The sequence below is a fragment of the Rhinopithecus bieti genome, unplaced genomic scaffold (assembly GCF_001698545.2).
Source record: "Rhinopithecus bieti isolate Rb0 unplaced genomic scaffold, ASM169854v2 scaffold_865, whole genome shotgun sequence".
NCBI classification, from domain to species: Eukaryota; Metazoa; Chordata; class Mammalia; order Primates; family Cercopithecidae; genus Rhinopithecus; species Rhinopithecus bieti.
In genome coordinates, this window is record NW_016803288.1 from 1,699,897 (window position 1) to 1,717,979 (window position 18,083).

At 56.0% G+C, this 18,083-nt stretch overlaps 1 protein-coding gene across 1 annotated transcript in view; it reads left to right on the forward strand.

Moving 5' to 3' along the window:
• The window catches only part of WDR1 (WD repeat domain 1), a 43,521-nt gene that overhangs the window by 18,491 nt on the left and 6,947 nt on the right, over positions 1-18,083 (forward strand). The window contains 9 exon segments of the mRNA XM_017872011.1: positions 28-151; positions 154-175; positions 1,263-1,443; positions 10,690-10,767; positions 11,032-11,112; positions 11,462-11,695; positions 14,831-14,918; positions 16,161-16,317; positions 17,881-17,968. Coding sequence (XP_017727500.1) covers positions 85-151; positions 154-175; positions 1,263-1,443; positions 10,690-10,767; positions 11,032-11,112; positions 11,462-11,695; positions 14,831-14,918; positions 16,161-16,317; positions 17,881-17,968 — 996 coding nt within the window. The 5' untranslated portion in view covers positions 28-84.

Genomic DNA, 18,083 nt, shown 5'->3' on the forward strand with positions numbered 1-18,083 from the left:
CCCCCCCCCCGCCACTGTGCCCCACAGATGTGTCTGGGAAGCTCAGGATCTGGGATACCACGCAGAAGGAGCACTTGTTGAAGTATGAGTACCAGCCTTTCGCTGGGAAGATCAAAGACATTGCTTGGACTGAAGACAGTAAGAGGATCGCCGTGGTCGGGGAAGGAAGAGAGAAGTGAGTCACTAGTCTCAGCCCCTCCCTGCCCTGTTCCCGTGGCTCATGCATCCATGTGCCATGACCCTGGTGGGAGGGGGACGCGCTGATGTCGGGACTAACTTGGACTCGTGAGGATTGAGCTCCTGGTAGGTGCCGGGCCCTGTCAGGACTGGCTGCGGCCACAGGTAAGGCAGAACTCCACATCACAATGGGTTTGCCCCCAGGGCCCAGCACTTGTGTATCTCTGACGTCCTGAGCCCCTTGCCCCCTAGAACCCCAGCTGTCATGCCCACCTGCAGGCAGCAAGAAGGGGACGGAGCGAAAGAGCAACACCGCTTCCGGTGGGGTCCCTCGCAGCAGCTGCCCCACGAAGCTGCCAGGGAGGCTGAACTGTTTTTTCCAGCTGGGCACCTCCCGCAAGGGTCCCTGATGGAAGACGGAGGGGCAGTGGCTGCTGGCTGGGTGGCACTTGGTGGCTACTGACCTCAGGGGCCTAGCGACTGGTGAGGTCAGTGCTAGAACCCAGGTTTTTTTACTTCAAGAGAGTCAGATTCCCCCTGCAGCGCCATGGCTGGCCATAAGCTCTTGAACTTGACAGTGGCATGTCTGTTCTTCACTGCAAGGCACTTTCTCATACATGTTCCGGTAGGTGTTTTTCCATGGCTTTTCAAGTCATTCCTGTTGGTCTTAATTCCTTTATTCAGTAGCAAATAGTAACTAAAACAGTGTTTTTGTTGAATGTCAGCCAAGAATAGGGCATCTCACTCCTGTAGGGAATGGTAACTGTTCCCTCCCAACAGAACTGTAAGGAGAGCGGTGAAGCCATAAAGATAGCCCCGGGCCCTGTGGCGTGGGGCCCCACAGACACACACACCCACCCCTTCCCGAAGGTGCTGGCTTGCTCCCTTTTGTTCTTGGGTCATTTGGACAAATGCCTCGTGGAGCCAGAACCCTGGTGCTTCCCTCGTTTGTCCCTGTGGCATTCTGAGCTGCCTGCTGACAGTCACTCCATCCTCTGTGCACTGGCAGCTCAGCTGTCAGATTGCTTACCAACCTTCTGGGATTGATTTTTTTTTTTTTTGTCTTCCATCCTCTTTGGGTCAAGGTTTGGAGCAGTCTTCCTGTGGGATAGTGGCTCTTCTGTGGGTGAGATCACAGGACACAACAAAGTCATCAACAGTGTGGACATCAAGCAGAGCCGGCCATACCGGCTGGCCACGGGAAGCGATGATAACTGCGCTGCATTCTTTGAGGGACCCCCATTCAAGTTCAAGTTCACAATTGGCGTAAGTGAACTTCACTTTCTGGGTGAAATTTATGGTTTGTATATGAGGCTGGCAGAGGCTGAGCCTGTTTAGGTGCTGATGGCAGAGACCACAGCGCATGCCACGTATGCCATGATACACAGATAGAAGTGGGCTCCCAGGGGTGTGCAGAGAGAGGGAGGACTCCCCCACCCAGCACTCGTCCTCCCCAGGCCCTTAGCTGGGCATGGATGGTTCCCACAAGGAAGGGCCCTGCCCTACGACAATGTGCGCATGTCAGGGGTTGGGGCAGGGCTGGGTAACCCTGAGGCTGCGTAACCAGGCGAGCATCTGGGGCTGGAGGTGTTCATTAGAGAGGGGAGCCTGCGGGGCCTGCTGTTAGCTGGGCCACCAAAGTGGCAGAGGAAAGGAGCTTGCGGGACATCCAGATTGGTCTCTCAGAGGGCCTCCCCTAGAGACAGCGAGGGCAGTGATACGCCTGCAAAGTGACAAACGGTTAGAAGACTTAAAAGATACTGTGTGGAAGAAATGTGCCAGAAATGTGGCATTGGAGTGCCGCAGGCTTTGGGTGTAGCTGGCAGCATCCCAGGCCCACACTGTGCATCCACCCCAGGCACCCAGGCCTCGCCAAGCCTCCTCACTTCTCCCTTCTGCACTGCAAGATGGGGGTGTACGGGGGCCCAGCAGCATCTGAGGGTTTTGACTATGAATTTGAAGTAGGAGAGCCACCTGGCAGGTCTGGAGCATCTGTGATGCCCATTTTCCTGCCCCAGCCTTGTAGGAGTGAGGGGAGGAGCCCAGCAGCCGGTCTCAGCACAGCCCCACGGCTCTGCCCCGGCTTTCCCCATCCCACTTGTGCTTGTGCTGAGGATGGACGAGAACAATGGACCCAGAAATGCACTTTTTTTTTTTTTTTTTTTTTTTTTTTACATTCTTGGAGGAGGTTGTGTTTGCAGATTGGACCAAGGTCTCGGGACTCCTTCTCTTGGGACCATCAGTAGTTTCACTGTCTGCCTTATGGAGGACTAATGAGATCATATCCTTAAAGTGGCTCAGTGAGGAGCACTGTCTATTTTAGTGACGTCATGCCATGAATCATAAATAGCTTGCACAGTGCAGCTGGAAAGGGTGAAGACAGGACCCACAAAGTGGGCAGAATTTCCCGAGACTGTTCTTGGCTTAGGGTACAGGAGGGCTTTCCAAGGATGCCCGGTTCGTAGTGAAACAGGCTTCATTTTGTTGCAGAGCCGCAGGCTGAGCTGGGCCTAGCCAGGCAGGTGAGAGCATAGGGAGGCTCCCTGTCTACAGCTGAACACGGGGCAGCTCTCAGACCCTACTCTTGTGGCTACTGCCTAATGGGTAGGTAGCGGAGACCTGGCTATTTTGGGAGCTGTATTGAAGGCTGTGGCTTCAGGCCATGTTTCTTCACTGGGGTGGAGGCACTGCAGAGTAGGGTGAGTAATGCTGAGTCAACTGCACACCCCATCTCAGCCCAGGGCGGGAGGAAGCAGCTCAGAGGCTTCTGTGGTAGCCGGAAGCCGGCTGTGGGTGGGGGCTCCTTTGCCTGCCCCGGGAGGGATCATTTCCACTCTGCAGCGGTGCATTAAACCCAGCACAGGGTGCTCTGCGGGGTCGGGGGCTCAGGTTTGTTCCAGGGTGGGCTGGAGCCTGCCTTCTTCACCAGGCTGCTGTGTGCTTGCCTGGGGGCTTGGCCAGAACACTCTTTCTCTTTAGTTGTCCTTTCTAACTTCAGAAAGGACTTCACCCCACAGCCCTGGCCCAGGAGTGTTGGGTAGGAATGTCTCCCCAGCTAGCCCAGCTCCAGGGTGGATACCACCATGTGTCTTGAAGTCTTTTGTGGAACCCACAACCATGGGCCCTACCTGAGGACCTGGGAGAAATAGAAAAAGCTGTGGCCTGGCACAGAGCTAGCTGGCTCTGCCCCCCTCGGGCGAGTCATGCCTCTGGGCCCTTCTGGAAACAGGGTGACAGTGACCCTTCCATGCTGCACCCTCAGCCGCAGGGAGGGTGTGAGAGGCAGCAGTGACCATCCACATGCTCAGGAGACTTGTGCGGACTCAACTGCCCCCGCATAGGAAGGACAGGAAGGGTGCTCAGGGACCCCACACCTGCCCCCGAATACCTTCTGAGTTGCTGATACACTTTGGTGTGTATCTACACTTAAGCCCTCCAGACCCCAGAGGAAAGCTGTGGTCGTACCCTCCAGGACCAACCCCAGAGAAAGGGAGCACGTCCAGGCTGGGGGAAGTGAGAGGAGGCGTGAGTGCTAACATGAGGCCCAGCCACAGCCGGTGTTGAGGACATGGTGGGCTGAGCATTGCTGGGCTTCCTTCCATATGTGGGCTCTTCTGATGCGGTCGGAAAGCCTGGGATGTGGAAGTTCTCAGGAATTAATTGAGCCTTTTATAGTAAAAGATTTTTAAAACTCAAGTATATGTGGGCATTTTTTATTTTAGAGGGAATTAAGTTCTACTTATTGTAGAATCCACACAGCAGTGTGTCTTTTTTCAAAACCCAGATCTCTCACTCCACAGCCCATGACGACTGGGTCTGGGCTGCCTTTGCCTCGGCACCAGCGCTCGGGCTATGGTGGCCTTGCCTGCTGCCTCTCCCCTCCAGAGAATGAGCCGCTGGGCTGTGGCGGCAGCTCGGGCCTGTCTTCATCTGCGCCTTCCCCACCCACTCCCTGCAGAGGACCCATGTGGCCGGGACCAGGAAACTGGCCTGAGCTTGGGGGTGCAGAGGTGGGGTGGTAGGTGCTTCCCTAGTCACCTGGGTGGGAGAGGGACTGGCATACGACTGCGGAGGGACCAGCTGGGTCGAGTTGGAGCTGCTGCCTTGAAAAGGAACAAGGCATGTTTTGAAGGTGTTTCAGTACAAGCTGAAGCAGAACTCCCGTGACGCTGTGCTTGAGCTGAAATGCAAGCAGTTATTCGCAAGGAAAATGAGGGACCCTTCCTGTGGAGTTAATTCCGAGGAAAACGAGGGGCCCTGCCTGTGGAGTCCGGGAGGCCACCTTCATCTCGCTGGCCCGTGTTCGGGGGTCACATGGCTTTTCCTTTTTGTTGAAGAGCCCATTGTGCAGAGCAAGTGTGGACTCCCGACCCAGCTCGAGCCAGGCTCCCCTGTGTGTCCCTCTTCCTGAGGGACCGTAGCCCAGCTTTGGTCTTCATTTGCCTGAACCTGAGTGAGGCTCCGGGAAGATGGGGGTGGAGGAACATTTGACCTGGAATAGGCCCAGGTGCCGGCTCATCCCTACCCAGTGACATTGAAGATTCGGTGGGTGACCTGCAGAAGTAACTCCCGGGATCTCAGGAGAACATTTCTGAAAAGAGACCGAGACTGGGCACAGCAGTCTTGGTCTCCAGTGCTGGCATTCTGTGAACCCAGGGGTAGGTTCCCCTCGGAGGGTCTGACCGTGGCCTGAAAAAGGGAGGGTGGCGAGACTATCTCCCTGCCTCCCCCCATCTTACCCATGGGGAAGTCTTCATGCTAGGCAGGCTGCTGGGATAGGTACTCCTGGATGGGTTTAAAGCCCCCACTGAGTTTCTCTCTGTTGTCTGCCTTCGCCATGCGCGTTACTTGGGCCAGATTCTTTGCCTCTCTGGCTGTCTGCTTCCTCCAGTCGGGTGAGCAGTTGGTGGTCTAGGATGACCACACGCGCCCTCTGATCACCACACGCCCCCTCTGGAGTGTGGCTCACAGCTGTGTCCATGTCCCAGGTCCCAGGAGTTGCTGGTGCGCCGGATAGTTTGTGTCTCATGAAATGGTTACTTAGAGCAGCATGTCGGCCTGGGGGCTCAGCCTTATGCTGTGGAACTGAGAACTCACTGCCAGATCTAACAAGCTGTGATGCTAGGTGGGAAAATGTTCAGCACAGAGGACTCCTGGGTTCCCTCGCTAGGGTGCCACTGCTACCTCTGTTCCGTCGCCTCTGCTGCTCCCTCTGTTCCGTCGCCTCTGCTGCTCCCTCTGTCCATCGCCTCTGCCCTGTGGGGGCCTGGCACCTCACATAGTTTTCCTACTTGAGGCTGGAGCCAAGCAGGGCAGGAAACCTCAGCTGTGGCTGTTATCAGAAGTGCTGCCTTACTGATAGATAAGGAAAATTTGAGCTCTAAACAGGCAAGGTTTCTGGTGGTTTTTCTTTTTCCTATTTCCTTACTCAAGACAGGGCAGAGAGCAGATGTTTCAGCCTTTCTGGCATGTATGGTGGCTGCCTGGGCCATGCCCCTGTGATGGGTACACAGGACCCCCTCCCTTGTCCTCAGCATGCGCCACCCCTCCTGTTGGCTGGCCTTGCTCTTCACTGGGCTGTTGGCTGACTCCTTAGAACTGGGGGCTGACAGCAGGGAGGGTGACCTGGCCCAGGTCACATGGCCAGTAGGTGGCTCAAGGACGGTTAGTTAGGATGAGCTTCTTGTCTCTTCACATGGTCCTTGTTCTCCAGGGAACATGGTGACTGAACTGACCCATGTTGGGTGATGGGAGAGGCAGGCGGGTGGGGAGCTGCTTCATGCCCCTGAGCCCAGCTAAGTGGGCTGGGGCTGCAAGGCTGCCCCAGGGCACTTTGCAGGGAAGTCTGCTCGGAGGGATGGGTGGGCTGAAGGATGGGGGCCAGAGCCAGCTTCACAGGTCACCGTGTAAAGGTGTTTTGGGAACACCCACTGACCAAGGGCCGTGGAGGCCCCGTGCTGGGCTTGTGTGGAGTGGGGGTGGGCATGGGGACCGAGAGCCTGTCCCCTTCTACCAGCTCATAGGCATGTGAACAGCCTAAGGGTGGGCTTGTGGTCCTCTTGTGTACAGGGTCAGCTGAGGCTGGGGGGAATGGGGTGGGCTCCCAGAGGGTTCCTGAGCTGACCAGGTAGGTAATGAGCGTGTGTGTGCTAGAGACAGGCCAGCTAGGGCCTGTAGTGCTCTGTCCTCTGATGTGGACATGGGTGTGGTACTTATTTATGACCTGAGTGCTTCAAGCCTCCGTTTCCTCAGTGGTGAAAGGGAACATATTGGTGGGAGGAAGTGAGGATTGTGGGGAGGGGGGCTTGTTGTTACGGATCAGCCTTGGCTGTGTGTTTGGCTACAAGGGAGGACAGGCAAGAGAGTGTGGACCAGACACCGTGGGGTGTCCACCAGGGATGAGGCTGGACCGAGAGACTGCTGCAGCCCCGCTGGTTGGCTGGGGTGGGACAGAGGCAGAACCTCCCTGAACTCCCTGGGAGGTTCCCCAAACCCTCTCCCTCTTTGTTCACTGGCCTGGCCTCCCTGTGGAAAGGGCTATTTTTAGCCCTCGCTTTTTTTGGTTAATGGGCTTTTTGCAGCTTCTCCCTTTGAAGGGGCTATTTCAGGAGCAGACATCAGTCTCTGCATTTGGACTCCTTGGCTCGAGGTGCAGGAAAAGGTGATGAGGATGAGCTACTCAAGGGGCATCTGCGTCCCTGGACTGTCAGGCCCCTCCCCTGCCCCTGCTGGGTTCTGGGGCAAGGGAGGGACACATGACACCACCCTCCCAGAGCCTGTGGGAGGCGCTGGCAGAGGTGAACCACAGACTCGGATTTGAGGTCCTGGGATTTGGGCAAGCAGGAGTGTCCTCGCTTCTGTGACCTGGAACTGGAGTAGGAATGTCCGTGTTTTAACCTCAGGGAGCCACTGAAATTGGCACTTGTTACAGGTTGGAATTGAACAGTGGCTGAATAGTTTTCTCCAGTTTGTAGCAAGAGCCATCAGCATCCACTGTTCCACCCACTCATCTGGGTTTGGGTGATTCGGGCATTTGGAGTGAGCTCTTTTCTCAGTTCTTAACTCATTCAGTCAGAAGGACCCAGGGGGTTAGCCAGGCCCAGCCATCTCCCTGGCCCACTGCACCTCAAGGAAGCTCAGGCTGGCGTGGAGGAGCCAGTGGGAAGTCAGCGGCAAGGCAGGGCTGTGCTGGTGGAGGAAGCAGAGTTGGGCAGCGAGAGAACTCAATGTGCCGGTCAGAGGTCTAGGATTCAAGCTGTGGTTATGTCATGGGCAAGGTTGTGTGACCTCATCTGGAAGGAGTAGTGGTGCATACACCCCTGTCCACCCCACCCACAGGGGGTCTGGAAGGGCTTTGCCTCAGGCCCTCCCACCACTGCCTTCACCCCAGCCGGCTCCTTCCTGCAGCCCTCTTGAGAACTGCCCTGTGAGGCCCTTTGACACAGGGAATGTGGACCCTATGGGCTGACATGGACGAGGGACCGTGGGCCATGTTGACACAGATAGGAGGTGGGCCCCATCAGCTAACCCCAGCGGGAACCGGCCCTCAATGCGTGATGGCTCCCTGATGGCGAGTAACAACAGAAAGGGGGTTGCAAATGGGCCCGCGGAGTTAGGGATCTGACCTCTGGGATGGCTCTGGGTTGGAGCGCCCCTAGGCTTGCCGAGCACCTGCCCAAGGCCCAGGGGCCAGCGCAGCTAAGACGAGAGCTCTGGACAGGAAACTGGAGACCAGATTTGTGCAGGTGATGTGGCTTGCGTTACCCGCCGCTCTGGACCTGATGTTCTCTTGTGAAGAATTTGCCCACAGGCTCTCCATGGCCCCTCCAGGGGTAAAGCATCTCTGGAGGGCCCCAGAGCCCCATCTGGAAAGTTGGTTTTCACTCTCAGCAGCTGAATGGATTGGGCCTTCTGGGGAAACTGCTTTCCCCAACTTCACTTACCTGGAAATGCTAGAAAACTTACAACACAGACCGTTTAAGCAAAGAAGGCCAGCCTTAGAACTAGGGGAAAAGGTACAGAAGGAACTAAAGATGCAAAATGCAGAAACTGCACTTAAACACAAGGAAGGGTGACCTCTAGCACCAGAGCCAGAGACGACCGTGCAGTCTCGTGTCCCCCATTCCATCTCCTAGTTAGCCCTGGGCCCGCCTGGGTATTGCATGCCTTGTAGTTCTGCACTGCATTGCCCGGCCAAGCCTCGCAGCACCTAGGTGCTGGGGGCAGGCAAAGGGCTTGCCAGCCCCATTGCTCATGAGCTGATCACAGACCTGAGCCCAAGTTCAGAATGAGCCAGCCTGCTGCTTCCATCCCTGTTCCTTGTGGGCGGTGACCACAACCTACAGAGGACGAGCCCTTCAGTCATAGAACAGAATACAAGCCCCACAGCAGCGCTCCCTGAAATGAGGCAGGGAGGACAATCTGCTCATCTACTGGGATGGAAATGTGACTGTTGTCGCCCTCAGTAGCTCCCGAGGAGCACTGGGACTCCCCTTGTCAGAATGTGGGATTTCTCGGGCCTTCATCTTGGTTAAAACACGGGTCAATGAGGTGGGAGGTCCTGGTTCAGGTGCAGGGCCGGGGCCTGCTGGGCCTGTGTCCAGCCTTACTCCAGCCGTGAGCAGGTCTTGGCAGCTCACCAAGACCAGTGGGGAGGACTCACCAGAGGGAAGCAAGTTTGGGTTGTCGGCCGAAGGAGATGGGTTAATCTTTGAAGTGCAGGAAGCCCAGGGTTGCTTTGGACCACAGCTCTGGGGTCGCATCACTCTTGGGCCTAGAGAGATTTCTGGGGTCGGGAGTGGGCCTCTCCACAAGAGCTGCCTGCCTTGGGGACGTTGCCGGGCTGAACCGGGTCTGTATCTTCTGCTGACTCTGACGGACTTTGTGGGGACATTGATTTCCTTGAGAGTGACCCTCGGGAACCCCAGCACCTGATTCCTCTTTCTGGGCCTACGTTTCCTCATTGGTGACATGGGCACAGCTCACCTTGGTGGGTTATTACATGAGTGTCAGAGGCAGCATTGATTACATGTGTTAGTCTGCTGCAGCTGCCATAACAAAGTTTGTTAAGCCACAGATTGGGTGCCTTAAACAATGGAAATTTGTTCTCTGGAAGTCAGAAGTCTGTAGTCAAGGTGTGGGCAGGGACGCGCTCCCTCCGAGTCCTTGTCTTTCCCAGATACTGACAGCCCTGGGGGTTACTTTTTGTGAGTAGAACTCCCATCTCTGCCTCCAGCTTCACTCCAACTCTTTATCTGTGTCCAGATTCCCCTCTTACAAGGACACCAAACCCTGCTGGATTTACAGCTCGCCCTATTGACCTCATCTTAACTGGATTGCATCTGCAAAGACCCTATTTCTGAATAAGATCTCACGGGGTCCCAGAGAAAACATTACACAATCAAACACATGCAGTTCCCCCACGCAGGTAGCTCATGCTTTAAAATTAAGTCCATGATTTACTTAGAGCATGGGGCAGGTTATCCGCTGTTATCCGCCTTGTGTTGCATTGCTTTTCCTGAAGGTTAGTGTCCGTACCCACTGAGCAGCAAGCCCTTCCTGTGCCGAGAGTTGGTAGCACTGGATGTGCACTTGCTGGGTTAGCGCCGCCTGCAGGTGGGCAGCGAGAGGGCGGGGCAGGTGTTGGCATTTTTGCGACTGCTTGTTTAGAGGATCATTCTCTGATACAGACTCTTGTTGACTGAGGAAAGAATGCATTCATTTCCTTATTCGAGTAACAGAGTTGCCCCTGGAATTCATGTCATTTCCCCTTTGTCACTTAGGCTCTTGTTCTCAGTGAGGGTCATAATCATTGTTTAACTTTGTTTAAAAGTCAATTATTGGCCAGGCGCAGTGGCTCACACCTGTAATCCCAGCACTTTGGGAGGCCGAGGCGGGTGGATCACGAGATCAGGAGATCGAGACCATCCTGGCTAACACGGTGAAACCCCTGTCTCTACTAAAAATACAAAAATTAGCCAGGCGTGGTGGCGGGCGCCTGCAGTTCCAGCTACTCGGGAGGCTGAGGCAGGAGAATGGCACGAACCCGGGAGGCGGAGCTTGCAGTGAGCTGAGATTGAGCCAGTACACTCCAGCCTGGGCAACAGAGCAAGACAGGGCTGGGGCCTCCAGGAAGAGGCCTACTGGTCTCAGCCATCATGAAGCTTAAGGATCGGGGCTTGAGCTCTTTCAGAGCCCAGAGAGAAGAGGGTGGCTGCTGGGGACACCTCATTGAGGGGTGCATAGTTGGAGGCGGTCTGCCTTGGCTCGGGCTGATCGGCTTTCCCAGCAGGTAGAGCGGTCAGCGTGGCAGAGAGGCTGGAGCAGACTCCTACCCCTCCACTGAGGGACTGCCCGGGACCTTTTTTTAAGCTCTGAACATTTTCCAGTGGACTAACAGTTCACACTGATGAACAGCTGGAGCTACAAGCAGACTGTATTTCATATAGAGCATTCTTGAACCTAGAGTCAGGCCTGTGGCCCCTCACCAGGCAGGTAATTGTTTTCCTGCAGGACCACAGCCGCTTTGTCAACTGTGTGCGATTCTCTCCTGATGGAAACAGATTTGCCACAGCCAGTGCTGACGGCCAGGTAAGACTTGGGATGGGTTTTAGGGCGGGGATTGGCTTGTCTGCCTGCTCCCGTGACCGCTCAGAGCCACAGGCTAGTCCTGACATGCAGAACTTAGACGTCGCCCTCCCCTTCTCTGCAGACGTGTCGTCAGAGCCCAGTAAACGCATGTCTGCTTTTAAACCACACTGGGAGCTCAGTCTGTTAGCCCTCGTTTTCTAGAGCCACCGTCCATGGAGAAACTGCTTACACACACGTGACCCACATGTTTTTATTTCTTGGAAGATATACATCTATGACGGGAAGACTGGGGAGAAGGTGTGCGCGCTGGGCGGAAGCAAGGCCCACGACGGTGGGATTTACGCCGTGAGTATGAGTGTGTTTCCCAGCCTGGTGGTGGGAATTTGGCCGAGTCCATGTGTCAGTCCGTCCATACTCAATCTGGAGTTGGACAAAAACTTGAAATGAGGGACTACAAGTCACGGCGGTTTTATGCCTCTGCCCAGAAAAGCTTTAAGGTTGCAGTGAGGTGAAGAGAAGGTAGTGGCTGGAACAGGAGACCTGGAGGCGGGTTTTGTCCTTGCCTCACTCATGTCCCACCCCCTCTGGGCTCCTTCTGTCCTACTCAGAAACAGTGGCAGTGGACATGCTGCTTTTGGGGGTGTCTCTCCAGTCTAGTCCTCTGGCACATGACACACTGCTTTTCTCTGAATAGATTAGCTGGAGTCCCGACAGCACCCATTTGCTTTCTGCTTCTGGGGACAAAACTTCCAAGATTTGGGACGTCAACGTGAACTCCGTGGTCAGCACGTTTCCCATGGGCTCCACGGTTCTGGACCAGCAGCTGGGCTGCCTATGGCAGAAGGACCACCTGCTCAGTGTCTCCCTGTCCGGGTATATCAACTATCTGGACAGAAACAACCCCAGCAAGCCCCTGCGCGTCATCAAGGTAAGGCCTGCCCTGGGGAAGGCTCTGTCCCCTGGGTGGGCAGGGAAGAGCCCAGTGTGGCCAGCAAGGAAGGGGAACCGAGGGAAGGCCAGGTGGAAGCTAGAGAGGTGTCCTCAAGCCTCCTTGGCCCTTGGGGTTTTGGTGGAAGGGTGGGATGCTGGTTGCTTTCTTGGGATATGAGTTTAGCCATGGTGGTGGGCCAGGTGCCAAGCTCCCCTTGAGCTACTGTAAGAGCTGGAGCCTAGGGATTCAGGGCAGTGGCCATCGCCCCCAGCTGTTGAGAGCGGTTACTTCCCGCAGGGCTCGGCCTTCCCTGAATTGGGAGTGTGCAGCCTGTGCTTCACCTGACTGCAGGCAAGAGCAGGAGCTCACTGAGCGCCAGGGCAGGTGAGGGGGCTTCGCGGAGGTCCAGGGGCAGGAGGAGGAGGAAGAGCAGGTGGCCTTGGGCCTGGGCCTTGGCGCTGCCTGGGGTTTGAATGTGGGCATGGTGTGAAGGAGATACTGGAGTTGCATGAGGGAGCGATGGAACCAGGAGGAAAGGGAGTTAGAATCACGCATGGGGCCCAGGTGTGGAGGCCCGGAATGCCAGCCTGGGGAGGAGCAAGGCACCTGCTTCTGAACCCTAACCTGGAAGGATTCACTTGAGCCAGAGGCTCCCTGTATTCCATTGGCTGGAGGGGTCCTACCTTCTCCCTCCATCCACACCAGCCAAGTTGATGCCTCTGGGAATCTCGCAGCTGGACAGGAGCCAGAGTAGGGGTCCCTTCCGTATCCTCAGGGCCTCATCTGACAGCAGCACCCGCCCCTGCTTCCCATACTGCATCTGCTGGGAACTCCAAGTCAGGTTTCCCCAGCGCTGGTGGCCCACGGTGGGTGACCTCTCCTGCTATTCAAAGCTGCAATATCAAGGGAAGTGGACAATGCACTTCATCCGAGCAGCCAAGCCTTCTCGGGCTCCTGCTTTAAGCCACTCGGGGAGACAAACCCCAGCACTTCCCTCACCCATTGCAGCCTGCTGCCATGGAGCACTGGGGACCAGCCTCTGCAGAGGGTGCGAACCCTGCAGGGCTAGCGTGGGCCAGCCTGGAGCAGCTCCCAGGCCTGTGCACCCAGCAGCGTGCTGTGCTGTCGGTGACTCCTTCACACCACAGCTTCTAGGAGGGGCTGCTAGAATCACCATCCCCATTTTACAGGGGAGTTTGCCCACGAGGAACGGGCCTCCTTAACGTTGTGTGTGTGATTCCTAAGGACCAGGTCACCTTAGCATTCATGTATAGAGTCACGGTTCCTTTGTGCCGGGGCAGTGGGGGCAGCAGCATTGCTGAGATGGGAAAGGCTGAACCATAAAGGCTCACTAGATGTGACCCTGAGGATAGAGGTTCCTCGGGAGCGCCTCCTTGCTGGGCCCACAGCCCAGGGTGATGAGTGTAAAAAGGAAGGCACGCACAGCGTGGGGCCGAGGAGGTTGTTGCCTGGGGTAGCTGAGGGCTCTTGTCGAGACCATGCTCCAGTGGGCCTCCAAGCGGGATGGTGAGAAGTTGTACACAAGTGAGTAAGGCTTCGCTACTGCCCAGAAAAGCAGTTTCCCGTGGGCCATCCCCGACGGTGTTCTCCAGGTGTCAACCCCCAGGTCTGCCATCCCGTGTCTGTTGGTGGGGCTGCCCTGAGAGTGCTCTTCTAATACCACTGCTGCCAACTGTCTGGGGCCGGTGCACCTGGCCTGCCACCGTGGCTAAACTCATGTTCCAAAAAAACAACCAGCATCCCATCCCACCGTTCCACCAAAAAAAACCCCAAGGGCCAGTTATCAAAATCCCCACGTCCCAACTCTCAAATGCCACACCTGTGTGAGTCATGCTGGTGCTGGTGTTCGGTGCTGATCTGGGCTGCAGTGGGGTTGAGCAGCCCGTCTCAGCCCAGGCTGCATGTTAGAACCACCTGGGAGCTCTAAAAAGCGCTGGCTGCTGACGCCCCAGAGGCACTCAGTTTACAGGGAGGTCTCCAGAAGGAACACCTGTGGGCCTCTGGGCAGGGCTGGGAGTGTTTCTGGTGAGTTCCAGGCACTGAGCATGCACAGAAGTCTCCTGGTCTCTTGCCGAGTGCATGTTCTGATTTGGCAGTAAGGTGGGCCTGAGCCCTGCTGGTGAGGGCTGTGCTGGTCTGAGGTCCACACTGTAAGGAGCGGGACTGGTGGGACGCCACATTGGAAGGAGGCAGCCCAGCTCAGCATCTCTTACTGGGGCATGTGATGATTTTTCCCCACATCTCTGTGGAAAAGATGGAAGTAGCTGCATTCGTTGCCCATTCTCCAGTCCCACTGGTAACTCTTGTGTACTTATCTCCAAGGAGACCTGCCTCCAAAGATCCATGCCATATTGTGACAACATGTGGCATACTACAGAGATCAAGAATTACTGCGGAGAATCCCTGAGCTCAGAGGAAAGGGGCTGGCCTCCCTCTGCAGGGGAGAGGCATGAAGGGCCTGCACCCCAGCCGTTATTTTTGTCCCAGGATTAGATACTGAGAGCTAAACGCCTCCCTCTGGAAGCAGCTGTCTGGTTGTCGACCAGCCTTGTGTGCCCTCCACTGTAGCAGTCAGGGAGGTCAGGGTAGGAGCGTCAGTGTTCACAGACAGCCTTGGGCTTTTACAGTGGTCAGAGAGACCCCTGCCCTCAGCAGGGCCAGCACTCCTGGGCAGGGAGAGAGAAGAAACCCCACAAACCAGGGCCTGAAGCGAGTGTGGCCATTGAAGGCCTCCTGGACTGACCCCCTTGCGGCTTCCACCCTGACGGGTGCTAGTCGGCTGGATGCAGGCCACATGTCTGCACACGTTAGGTGCTCAGGTGCTGGGCCTTGGTCAGACGCAGGTCTGGGCCCAGGTCTGGGTTAGGTACCTTGGAGGGGAATGAAGGGCAGGGTCTGTAGGTGACTGGGTAGCTTTGGAAAGGTTTCTTAGGGCTTGTGGGCCATGCATTCAGGCAGCTGGGGCTACTGGGGCCTCAGAACATCTGCACTGCCATGGGTTGAGGGGCATCTGCCCCCCCCATTACCCAGAAGCTTCACTGGTAGAAAGTGGGTGGCAGAGGGCAGGGCGGTGTGTCCTCAGCTTACCTGCCCGGTGCATCTCCTCCACAGGGCCACAGTAAATCCATCCAGTGTCTGACGGTGCATAAAAACGGCGGCAAGTCCTACATTTACTCTGGGAGCCACGACGGACACATTAATATCCTTTGACTCACAGAACTGGCTCCGGAGCCACTGGCTCTAGAGGAGAATTTCCTGTTCCCACGGTGCCAGACGCCAGGCCAGCCAGGTGGCTCCAGCTGCAGCCACAGCCACACGCTCTTCTGACCAGTATGGCCTCTAGGGGGTGGCCTGTCTGCACATGGGGCCCTGGCAGCTCCAGGGCTTAGGCTGAGGAAAAGCCACGGGCGGCTCCGACCTGGTCAGTCCCTTCTTGTCATGCAACCCTGAGAGTGTGGCTTAACGGCTCTGAGCTTGGGCTGCCACTGTCCCTGCCAGTGGCAGCTGGCGCCAACCTTGGCCCTACTCCACACGGTGGGATTCTTGATTCCTAGAATTCACAAGCACCTGGACACCCTTACGTTGGGTCCCCTTTTTTAAAAAATAGGAAAACTGGAGCCCAGAGAGCTGGCGTGCCCTCCCCAGAGTCACGCAGCCTGTGGTCCGCAGAGCCAGGGCTGGAGCTCCTGCGAAGTGCTTTGTGGCCCTTCGGTGATGTTCCCTGGAGGTGTTTGTGTCCCCTTTGTAAGTCCTTGTCTTGGTTTCTTTAAACGAGTCCTGATTTCTCCCCGATGATGGGGGCTTCTGTTGTGTTTTTCCTGCATGGCCTGGAGCTGATGACACCCTGCTCACTGGGCTGTCTTGAATCTTGGAGCCACCATCTGCAGAGTGCTTGGGCAGGGAGGCCCACACAAATTGCTGATGAAGGCACCTGCTGTGCGTTGTCCTGCTGCCCCCGCTGAGCACCGTGCCATGTTGGAGACTGCCTTTTGTGTGGACAGCTCTGGTCTGCATGTGCTGTACCTCCCAGAGGGACTGTCCAGGACCCAAGGAGGTCCCCCCAGTGCTGGGAGAGGAGGGCAGACATGCCACCCTCTGCCCCCAAAACGTAAAGAAATGTGGGGGTGGAGGGGTGTGCCTGCCCGATAACTAGTGGCAGAGGAACCCTGGAGTCTCCCCCGCTTTCTGGTCCCCAGTGAGCCTCCAGCATGGCTCCCTTTCTGCCTCAACCCAGTCCCTGTGTGTGCACCCACACTTCGATATCGCTTCCCAAGAACATGTCAACAGTGAACACTGCTGGCTTCCCAGGGGGGAATGGTTATATCCGTTTGCAATGACATTCTCATTTGTTGATGTAAACGGAGAATCTTAGGACGGAAGCCACACTGGAGAGAACACCCAGCAGTCCCGGGAGCTGGGCTTTTCCTTAACCCTGCTCTACATTACTGGGATTCAGAGACGGGGGAGAACGACTCCTTCGCTGGGAAGGGCCACACGAACCAGGTGTCCAGGATGACCGTGGACGAGTCGGGGCAGCTGATCAGCTGCAGCATGGACGACACCGTGCGGTACACCAGCCTCACGCTGCGGGACTACAGGTGAGAGTGCTTGGGTCTGCGGGGGTCCCAGATGAGCCTCAGCTCCCTGCTGAGGCTTGTGCCACCAGCAGTTCCTGTTCTGGAGGATGCCTCACCTGCTGCTTTCATCTCCCGCCCTGTCCCCAGCATTGTTCTCCTGTTGTTGGGCCCTGAGCCCAGCACTGTGTTACAGATCCAAGTGGTCTGGGTAATGCTCTTGCCCAAAGACGATGGCCAGGTGTGGACTCTGCCCTGGAAGCAGGGGCAGCAGATCACAGCCCTGTTCTTCAGGAACCTGCTGCGGTCTCTGCCTGTCTCCCTTTGCTCATCAGTAAAGGCGGGTACAGTGGAGCCTGCCTCAGGCCGTTGTGGGTTAGGTGAGCCTGGCACAGGGCAGGTGCTGAGAACAAGACAGCATTCCCCTTCTGCTCAAGGGTGAGATGGGCACACAGTGATCTGGTTAAAAGACAATGTCTTGTTTGTTTTTACTCTTGGGCCTTTGATTGGCAGTCAGTGGAGCTAGGAGAGTAGCAGTTTGCAAGTGATCTGAAGTCCTAAATGCAGTTGGAGAGACTTGAAAGGGAAATGTTCCAGGCCCTGACAAGGCTACTGCACATCCAGTGTCCCCACACCCAGGTCTGACCCCTCCTCTGGCCCTACATTTCTTGTGTAGACCTCTCTGTGACCCAGTAGTCCTGCCTAAGTTGTGTTGCCTGAGAGATGGGGACTCCCGGGGCCTGTTGATGGGAGCCTGGCACAGGATACAGCACGCAGCTCCTATCAGATGTGCTGTCCTTGTTGCACAGACCCTGCCTGCCTGGCGGACTGGGCATCTGTAGATAAATTGGGCCTTCCGATGAGTGGCGGAAGTGGCCCCAGAGTGCAGGCATCTGAGCCCTGGTCCTCTTCCTAGTGCCCTGTGGTGACCCCACTCTTTAACACATCCCATGAAGGTCTTCCCTGGGCCAGGTAACCCCAGGCAAGGTCCTTACAGAGCCAGCCTTGGCCTGGTGACCTTGCTGCGGAGCCTTTGGGGATGCCACACTTGGCCCAGTGACACAGAAATTCTCTTGATTATCTCAGTTTTCAAGAAGTTTGTGTGTTTGAGTCTTTCTAGGACAAGTTTTGGTGGCATTGGCCAAGGCTAAAGATAACATGATTTTCACCCATTACAGGTAATGGATTCTTAAAAGTTACCCATCCAGTTTGGGGAGCAGAGCTCAATTCTGTCTGTGCTCAGTAAACTCCAGAGTCTTGAGCCAACAGGGGGACAAAAGCCACATCTGGGTGTAATGAGAGCTTACCACAGATAAATAGGAGCATAAACAATGCCCTTCACTGCCTCCCACCACTCCTTCCCACCCCCCACCCAGGCCCCCATTATGATTTATAATCTCTGCACCAAAGTCATGGGTCATTTTTTTGCCACCATCCCTTATTTTAGCAAGTCTCTCCAGTATAGATGGCAGTAGAATTGCCTTCTCCTAAGGAGCAAGATTGCTGTGGTTTAACAGTAACTACGTATGCATACCTACACTGAGCTGCTGCAATGTCGCAGTAATGTGCTTCCTTTCTCTCCAACAGCGGACAAGGAGTTGTGAAACTTGATGTTCAACCAAAGTGCGTAGCTGTCGGCCCCGGGGGATACGCCGTGGTCGTGTGCATTGGGCAGGTAGGGACCTGGCTTAGTGTTTGGGTCGGAGCCTGCAGCTGTGTGGTGCCTGCTTGCTGAATTTGACTTGTGTCCCGTTTGACCGTTGCTCTAGTCAGTGTTTTGGTTGAGCGCT